The sequence below is a fragment of the Chelonoidis abingdonii genome, chromosome 2 (assembly GCF_003597395.2).
Source record: "Chelonoidis abingdonii isolate Lonesome George chromosome 2, CheloAbing_2.0, whole genome shotgun sequence".
Classification (NCBI taxonomy): domain Eukaryota; kingdom Metazoa; phylum Chordata; order Testudines; family Testudinidae; genus Chelonoidis; species Chelonoidis abingdonii.
In genome coordinates, this window is record NC_133770.1 from 254053090 (window position 1) to 254063259 (window position 10170).

Sequence of the window (10170 nt, forward strand, 5' to 3'; positions counted from 1 at the left end):
TTTACTCATCGGTTGTCATGCACCGTAATGAACGTTTCCATTGTTTTCCACGGAATCTTCTACTGAAAATATTGTGGCTCATTGTTTCAGCCATACCTCCACTCCAATTTATTTACTGCTTTTTAGCTCAGGATTTTAAAGCACTTTTCAAACACCAGACGCAAGCCTGCAACACTTGAAATCTGAGGCCTGATCCTGCAAGGTTTCTGACTGCCTCTTTTTTAATAGTCAATGCATTAAAATCAATAGGATCCTTTCTGGACCAGATGGTGAAACCTGCCTGTGGAATCAATGGGAGATCTGAGCATGCAAAAAATACAAGACCAAGCCCATTAGTTAATTATGTCTTATAACACTCCAAGAGGTATGAAAGAATTACTTCACCTATCACTAAAAGACAGTCACTTCTTGAGTGGTATAAAACAGCTGTTGTCAGTACACAGAAACAGTACACAACAGTTTCAATCAACAGATAAAATTATATAACTAAGTATTTCCACTTCTATAGTTTGTCAATTTTAGTTCTTCCCAGAAAGAAGCTGTTATAGTGTAATTGTCCTTACTGTACAGTAAAATGTGCTTATAATGAATGGTCATAAGCAGTAGCATGAATGAAGAGTTGCCAAGCAACCAATAAATAAACTAAAGGTTCCAAATAACATGATCTCTCTTTAAAAGATAAAGCGCTCTGACATAATTATTTTTAAAATCCATTTCTGCAGCAAGCAAAATCATGTTTGGAACTCCAATATAGATCTTCTTAATACAAATTGAAACCAAATGTGTCATCTGACACACCAGAGGTATCAAACCAAGCATAGTCCATCCACCCCCTCACATTATGGTGAGTGATAGGAAATGGGGATGGAAAATGGGTCAAGCAATAAACTGTAATCCAATATGGAGAAGTGAACAGCATTCATGATTAAACAAGAGCATTAAAAAGATCAGTTATATTAAGTATCTTCAAACAACATCAAGAAGAAATAGTCTTCTAGGATTTTAACACCACAGAACAATCATGAGTTAAGGTAAAAGAAGGAGAAAGACTTTAAAACTGAGAGAACAGATACAGGTTAAAATATTTTGAAACTAAATAATTCACCATTTTATCTTTATAAACTCTTACAACTGAGCCCTGCCAAGTGCATAAGCAGAACTAAGGTGCCTAGAGCAAGCACTGACCTTTTAGATGGATTCAAATAAAATTGACAAAGAGAGACATAAATCTTAAACCACTTAAAAAAATAGTATACCCACTCTGAGAAAACAATGAATGGTAATGTATTAATTTCACAAAATTTTACTGTTGGATGGCCTCTTTTTAGGACAATAATTTCAATAATTCTTTTACAAATAGCTTATGAAATAAAAGATAAATACACTGCAGTTTTCTGTGTTTATCTTGCAATGTTCACAAACTACTTTATTTAACCAAACCTTTTCTTTCATAAAACTGAGAGCTACTAATGGATTTGATGTTCAAATACTAAACAACTGACTATTTGTAACAGTAGATGGGATTCATTCTAATTCTAAATAGTTCCCTGTCATTAAAACCATAAAAGCCCTAAAGAACTAACGTATGACTTGGATTGTGTAAACTTTGGGACAGGGATCATCTTTGTTTTGTGTTTGCATACTGCCTAAGGCAATGGAGATCAATCCAGGAGTGGGCCCCTGCGTATTCCTGTAATACCAATAATAAACAATATTTTACTCCAGTAGTATATTAATCTGTTGGTATTCTTAAATACAGGAATTATGTTTTGAATTATAGCAGGCAATGCAATAATCCAAACAATAATCTCCATGCATATTTCAAAGTCGTACTGAAAGGAAGGAAGGCCAATTCATTGCATAGTACTATCTGCCTTTTATGATGGAAGAGTGTGAAAAGCCTTCGGTTAGCTACCGGAGCTATAACTTTCTGATTAACATCCATTTATATTAATGCTGCGGCACAATGCTAGATATATAGATCTGTTCATCAGAAGCCTTTACAGTTAAATTTCTTTGTACCTGCTTTTTCTAAGTAAGTACTGACTATACTACATTATATCTAAATTCTCTACTAATATACTTCATCCAGCTAACTATACCCACCGTCAATATTAACAAATGGTCCTTCAGCATCCTTTTATAAATATCCCCACAACTTCAGTGAGTACGGAGTGCACGACTGGGCCCTTAAAATACTTGAATGTAATGTGTAATGTTTGTAAATAAAAACAATATGAAGGGCCTATCAAGTTTCTTTCAATACATATGGCAGTGTGTAATCTCAGGAAAATACCTTTAACTCCTTCTTTACATGTATTTTCCAGGCTTGCTCTATAACACACTCATTACAATACCGCAAAGCACTTGCAATTCTAATTAAGTATTTCAGTTGAAAAGCATATAAAAGTGAAGACGCAGATATTTTTTTTCTTCCCAATTGTTTATTCCCTTACAATTACAGGTTGAAGATTTAAAATGATCAGTTTTTTTAAAGTTTAGGAAAAACCCAATGCGTAGGGATGAAAAGGTCATGTATCACCATTCAGCAAGAGAGGACACTAATTGTAAAGTTTGTTAACAATGAAAACAAAGAGATTCTCATCTGCTTGTTACCATGGAAAAATGCTACCAGATAGTATTTCTCTGAAGTTTTGATTCCACTGTGTTTTGTTCCACAATAAGCAATTTAACTGTCACACTTACTTAAAAGGAGGGGAGGAGAAAAAGAAGGTTGTATTGTTTTAAGGTGTTGCTCATACTAAAATAGGACTCACTTTAAAATCCCCTTAGGGACCCAAGTATATATATTTAGCAATAGAAGACAGAAAATATAGCATAACAGTCTCATTTAGAAAAGAGATGATGAGCCATACTTTTCCCTCTAGCATTTCCCTCAACACTGATGCAGTTAGCGAGACTAGACATGATCCTGCAAACGCTTCTTCACTCGGTACTCCTTACTCACATGCATAGTTGCAATAACTTGGATGGAGCTACTCAACATGATTAGGGGTAGGCAAGATGAGAGCTGGGGAGAGAAAGGTGCTCCTATCCTGTCTTTTGATATAGGTAGTTTTTTCAGTGGGTTTTCCCTCCTGCTCCTTGCCCCACACACATACCTATTAAAAAGGTGAAACTGTTCTTAATGCAATAAAAATAATTACAGAAATTCTTAAACTATAGAAAATGTCCGCTTTTGGAAAACAGTTATCAACAAAATTACAAGTTTAAGGGTCACATTCTACTCTTTAATATTCGTAACTACTCTATGAGTGTTAGAGTTCTGCTTGGGGTCTTTAACAGGGAAATTGCCTATAAACACTAGAAGTATTTAGTATCTAGTAATGCAAGAAACAGTTAACATAATGAAGAATCGGTGGGAAAAAAACTGTTTGCCTGGGAATTCCAATGTCCTACATAGATCTTCAAAGGGAAAAATCCAGCCAGGTCATTACAAGAATTCTATACTGAAAGCTCTTTCAACTAGTAGGATAACATCTGAATTTTAAATATTTTGTTAATAGCTATTATCCCATTTACTATCCCACTGATGCACTTGACTTGTAGAGTAAGACTGAACTAAAAATTTAGGAAAACACTGTAAACCTCTGGTCCACAATAACTCACACAAGTAAACCTCAGACTTTGATGGCAGTACTTATATGAGTAATATGGAATTAACAATCTGGACCTTAACCTTTACCTTTGAAGCAGGTGACAGCTTAGAAAGTGATCTCCAAAACTCCAGTGATGACCAGGAACCTCTGAAAATAAAAGCTAAAACTTCCTAAAATTAGTCTTATATGAATCCTAGATCTCAAATATTGTTACCCAAAGCACTTATGAATATTTGAAATAAATGGTGGATTTACAGCCCTCCCTTATCTAAATCCACTGCAAAATTTTCATTGACATCAGAGAGCGTGAGAGCAATACTGTGGTTAATGCAATAAATAAGTGACTGTCATTTACATTTCTCACTCTGACCTACATCATACTCAGCTATGTCTACTTATTAAAACAGTATGTACCATATGAAAGTCATCAGTGACATTCATGTTTCAGAAATTACACGTCAGCTATCATTGGAAGCAGAACCTTCACCCACTTCCATCTGGATGTTTAGCAAGAACAAGTTTTACAAACAACCAATATGATTTTAAAAAAATGGTCATGCCAATTATAAACTTCAAGTTCCTATTGTTTTGTCTTAGAAGATGATACCTTCACTTAATCTCTTTGAACTTCAGTAGCATCCCTTGAGACATGTTCTGGTTCAGCCTTACAAACTCAAGTTGGAAACAAAGAAAGCCAGCATTACTATACAAATTTCATTCAACACCTAAAATGTTAGACTACATCAATCAGAATTACAATAGCAAATAGATTGATCCCATGTTTTCCTATGCTCAATACCTATCATCAGTATTTCCTCCAAATTTTACTATAATCAGAGAGTATAAAAATCAAAAAATAAAATTCTAAATTCACAAGAAACCTCAATTAGCATAAAAATAATCACACCACAGTCTGTTTTCCAAATACATGTATTCAGTGGAACTGAATTCAACCGAACTGGCACTAGTTTTTTAAGGTACCCTAATTTCTATGTGTATTTTAATGGATCTTGGAATGAATTTCTCATATTCCATTTTACTGATTTATTATAGAGTGTAAGTTTTTTATGGATCTGATGCTGACACACAGAATTGTACGGCACAATGTCACCACATTGTTGCCAAGTCCTTTGCCTCACATTCCCTTCTGCTTTGTGACTGTGGCACCTCTCAATATTACAACGAAAGATAACTGAAAAGCTGTGAGGAAATGAAAATACCTTGGAAGTGCTAGCATGGAACACATTTTGTTTCAGGAGGAAGGGGAGGGTCAGGAGATGAGACACCTCTAAAGAACCTGAATGGCATTTCATGAGTACAAGCACTTTCCCCCTCTCTTCGGCTTTCCTTCCTTGTGGTACTGTTCTTCTCCCTCAAAATCTGCTATTTTCCATATCGAAGAGAAGGGAAAAAATAAATCGGTTTCTCCTCTTTCCCCTGAAAACCTCCCACATGCTGTGGTTGGCCTCCCCTTTGTGCCCCACTAGACTATGACATTTTCTCTCTCCTCCCACCATAACTCCATCTACTGCCTCTCTCTCCACCAGAACCAGTGGCTAGCAAATAAGTCTACAGAGGGAGGAGGAAGTTCTTCTGTAGTTGAAATTTCTTTTATATCCCCACCAGGGGGCCACTAAGGGAAGACAGGAAAGCTCTTCCTCAATGCTTCCTTTTATATCCACCAATGAAAGAATGAAGTTGAGAAGGTAGCAGTATAGCGGGAGACATGGTTGAGAGAAGAATCAAAATGTGCAGGTCAGCTCGGAAGGGTGGGAGAAACATTGGGGGAAGGAAACTGAGCAGCATTGCATGTGAGGAAAAATACTGAGGCAAATGAAGAAAATTACTAGAAGTGAGTGTTATTATTTATACTGCATAGCCTCCAAAGGCCACAGTCAGGATCATGGCTCTGTTATTGTACAACAGATGGAAAGGCATGGTCTCTGTCCCAAAGAATTTACAATCTAACACAGGGGGGAGGGAAATATTAGGAGAAAGAGAAAAGGGATGTGTGTGTTTATGTGTCTGTGTGTGTCAGAGATATTGGTGGTGAGAAGGAGGAGCGACCAGAAATGGCAGAGGAAGAGATCTCAGAGCAAAAGAGAGCAGGAGATCTGAACGGGGAGGAAATCTTAATGATGGCATGGAGAGACCAGGATTACATGAGAAGAGACTGATGTGAGGAGACCACACGTGTGTGTTGAGAGATCTTGGGAAAGTTACCCCAGGAGAATGTGTGTGGTGGGGGGAATTCTTAGTGGTGGAGAGGGAGAGACTAGTATTGGACCAGTAGGGAAGAGACCAGAAGGGGGTGTGTGGGAGAGGTGAACTTGGGTGAGGAGAGAGACCGACCTGTATTGTGTATGGGAGGAAATCCTGGAGGAGCAGACCAACATTGTGCAGGGGGAGACTAGAAGTGTGTGTGGAGGGGGGAACATGGATGGGGAAGGAGACCAGGTCTGTCTGCGGGGAGATTTTTGGGGGTAGACCCAATGTCTACCCTGGGAGAGACTTTTTGTGGAAGACACCAGGTGTGTTTGGAGAGATCTTGGATGAGGCATAATTGATATGAAGTACAGATGTGTCTGAGGTTGAGGAGATATGGGACAGGGACAGGGGTGTGTCTGAGGGAGATTTCTTCAATGTGGGGCAGGAATGTGTGTAAGTGAGTGACAGCTAGGGGAACAAGAGTTTATGTAGGAGAAAGAGGAAATGTGTGTGTGTGTGTGTGTGTGTGTGTGTGTGTGTGTGTGTGTGTGTGTGTGTGTGTGTGTGTGTGAGTGACAGAGAGATGCTGGGGACAAGAGTATATTTGTGCTAGAGAAAGAGTTCACGGAATACAAGTGTGTGGGTGAGAGACAGTCTGGAGATAGGAACAAATGGTCGTGTGGTCTATGGGTGCAGCAGAAAGTTCAGAAAGCAGGATGGATTGGAGAGAAGCAAGTGACGAGTATGGGCAGATAACAAAAGAATGGAATTATAGTGTGAGCGAGAGAATGAAAGAAATGTGTAAAGTAGGGAGACATACACAGGACAAGAAAGAAAGGAAGGTGAAGGACCGGAATGGATGGGAAGAAAAGAGAGGGAAGTATTATACAGTACTGAAAAATCAGATTAAAGGAAACCAAACAGAAAAGGATGCATCAAGATACACCATGAAAGGCAAGGGGAAAAAAAAGGAAGGAAGAATATGCACAAAGGAGACATAGTAACAAATATTTCTTAATGGAAAGCATAAGATACAAAATAAAAACTGAAAAAGTGGGGTGGATTAGAATAGGGGTTGGAAATGGGGGGCATACAATAAAATCTCACTGTGGCAGCAAAATTCCTAAGGTTAGTCCTGCCTGGGAAGCTATTCATTTTAACTCGCTTTTCTACATTTTTTTTTTTTTAAATCTCCTTCTTGGCTCCCCCCACCCTCCAACTTTAGTCGCACCTAAATGGCATTTATTTAGGCATTTCTAGTAACATGCATTCAGTTATGCTTAAGTGAGAAAAGGACCAGCTTTTGTGCTTAAATATTTGACAAGGAGATATACTAACAAATCGAGTTTCCCTCCCTCCTTCCTCCATTAGACTCTTTTTCATTTATTCTTGCCCTTTGTTTAAGACAGCAAGACATCTGAAGTCAAAGGTATCCCTGCAGCTTTCTCCGAGCTGTCTGGGTATTATATACTCTAGCTCCTTGTATTATGCCACTCGCTTGTGTTTAGGGATTCGTATCTTCCCGGCATATGCCGGGCACAGTGATGTGGTCTAGCTCTGGGCTGCCGAGGATAACGGGATTCTCCGGCTAACAGGCATCCATCAGACAAGAGAACTCGGATCCGAGAGCTGGCTGCTGTAAGAAAGCAAAGCCAATGTGTCTTGGCTGCTCCGGAGACATGGCTGGGGAGCTGTTTCACTGAATCTGCCCAAATATTGGGGAACAGCCTTCGGAAGAAAGGGAAGGAGGAAGGAAACACACTCACACATACACCCGGCTGATCTTACCTCCACATTGAAATACTGCTCCGCTGTGCACACGGGGGCACATAAAATCCAAAGCAAGGTTTGCAAGAAAAACACCCTGGAATGATGTACGAAATCCAACCGGCTTCCAGTGCTGAATGCGAGTAAGATCATAGTGAACTGCGCCTCAGTGGATGGAAGAGTCCTCTTTCTCTCTGCTTCCTCTCCTTCCCCTTACACAAACAAACAGTCCCCAGTGTCGGTGAAGAACCCTTAATGCAGGTTCACCCACAACAGGGGAGGAGGAGGAGAAGAAGAAACAGACACTTCACTCCACAACACAGATAGCAGCAGCAGCAGGGTCAGCTCTTACTCATCCTCAGTCCCGTAAGGAGGGAATGTGGCATCCAAGTACAGCTGCAGCTCCTGTAAGGCTTTTTCCTTTGCACAGCAGCCGCCTCTGTGTCCTCCTCCTCCTCCCCCTCCTGCTCGGAAAGGCCTTTGCTGCCTGGCTGCCTGTGCTCCCCTGCCCTGCCTGTGCTTCCCTGCCCTGCCTGTGCTTGTGCCTCTCCTCGCTCTTCTCTCCTCCACTCCAGAATGTTCATCTGTAATCTACATAACTCCTCCTCCAGAGTCAGCCTCTTCACATACATCTTAAAGGAGACAGTCCTGAAAGGCTACTGTCTGTGCAGGAAGGGACCTGATCCCCCCTCTAAAGCAGGAGCTCTCTCACAAGCTGCTAGAACTGTTTGAACAGATTTCCAAGAAAGGGAGTGGGATGAGTGAGTTACACACACACACACACACACACACACACACACAATCCCGAGTTAGGAAATCTCCTGCCCAATGAAGTTTGACAAATCTAAATTCCTTAAATCCAGGCCCGGAGCTAGTGTTTTTAGCGCCCTAGGTGCACGGCCATTTCGCCGCCCCGCTCGCTGGCCTGTGGAGAGGGTCCGCTGGTCCACGGCTCGGGTGGAGCTGCTGCCGCCGTGCCTGCGGCAGTTCCACTGGAGCCACGGGACCAGGGGACCCTCCGCAGGCACGACTGCGGCAGGTCCACTGGAGCCGCCTGCTGCCCCCCCCTGCAAAATGCCGCCCCCCTATAATCCTGGCGCCCTAGGTGATTGCCTAGGCCGCCTAAATGGAAGCTCCGGCCCTGCTTAAATCCCTCAATTCATAGGAATGTGTTGGAGCCCACTTTTCCCTTTTCATAAACTGCCCTGCTTGCCAAATGTACTGTGACACTAAATTGTATGTGAGGGACAACGTTAACCTTGTGTCTATATACTGCCCAGCCTTCTCCGTGCTAAGAACACCTCTACACAATTTTCTATATGCACCTTTAGTATAAAGCTCTCGATACCTTCCTTAATGTCCACTTGTAATATAATTATTTTTATATATTCCTCATCACATACTACCTCTACATAGCTCTCTTTATAGACCTCCACTATATAGCTCTTGTCATTATAAGCAACCTCAAGACAAGACTGATTTTATGGAAAATTGGTGCTGTCAAATTAACTCCATTTTTTTTGTAATGAGATCACAAGTTTGGTTGATAAAGGTAACTTTTGCAATAACAGACTTAGACTTCTGTAAGGTATTTGACCACACACCCTGATTAAAAAATTAGCATTATACAAAAGCAATGTAGTGCATAGTAAATGGATTAAAAACTGAGTAGGGCTCCCTGATGAGCCCTAGTGCAACAGTGTTGCCAGACTGGATTATGTGATCCTTGGATGCATAAACAAGGGTATCTTGAGTAGAAGTAGAGCAGGTATTTCACCTCTGCATTTGGCACTGGTGCAACCACCACTGAAATACTGTGTCCAGTTCAATTCAAGATGGATGTTGATAAATTGAAGTGGGTTCAGAGAAAAGACACCAGAATAATTAAAGGATTGGAAAATATGCCTTTTAGTGACTGACTCAATAAGCTCAGTCTATTTAGACTAACAAAAAAAAAAGTTAAGGGATGACTCGATTACACTCTATAAGTACCTACACGGGGAACAAATACTTCATAATGGGCTCTTCACAGGAGCAGCGCCAGGGTTTCTAGCACCCTAGGCAGAATTCGGGGGGCAGCATTTTGTCCGCTCCCCACGGGGCACACGGAAGCTTCCGGTTCTGCTCCCATCGCGCTGCCGAAGAAGGACCCTCCACCGAAATGCCGCAGGCAACAGCGCCAGCCATTGAGCTGCTCAATTGCCTGCCGCTGTTTTCCGCGGCACGTCGGCAGAAGGTCCTTCTTTGGTGGCACGATGGGAGTGTGACTGGCAGCTCCCATGCATCCCGTGGGGAGTGCACAAAATGCCGCCCCAAAATCCTGGTGCCCTGGGCGACCACCTAGGGTCACCTAATGGAAGCACCAGCCCTGGCTCTTCAATCTAGCAGAGAAAGGCATAACATAAGAACGGCCATACCGGGTCAGAACAAAGGTCCATCTAGCCCAGTATCTGTCTACCAACAGTGGCCAATGCCAGGTGTCCCAGAGGGAGTGAACCTAACAGGCAATGATCAAGTGATCTCTCTCCTGCCATCCATCTCCATCCTCTGATGAACAGAGGCTAGGGACACCATT

At 41.3% G+C, this 10170-nt stretch overlaps 1 protein-coding gene across 1 annotated transcript in view; it reads right to left on the reverse strand.

Moving 5' to 3' along the window:
• The window catches only part of MMP16 (matrix metallopeptidase 16), a 239776-nt gene extending 231683 nt beyond the window's left edge, over positions 1 to 8093 (reverse strand). The window contains exon 1 of the mRNA XM_032804586.2: positions 7617 to 8093. Coding sequence (XP_032660477.1) covers positions 7617 to 7748 — 132 coding nt within the window. The 5' untranslated portion in view covers positions 7749 to 8093. The remainder of the gene's footprint in view (positions 1 to 7616) is intronic.
• Positions 8094 to 10170: the final 2077 nt, after the last annotated feature.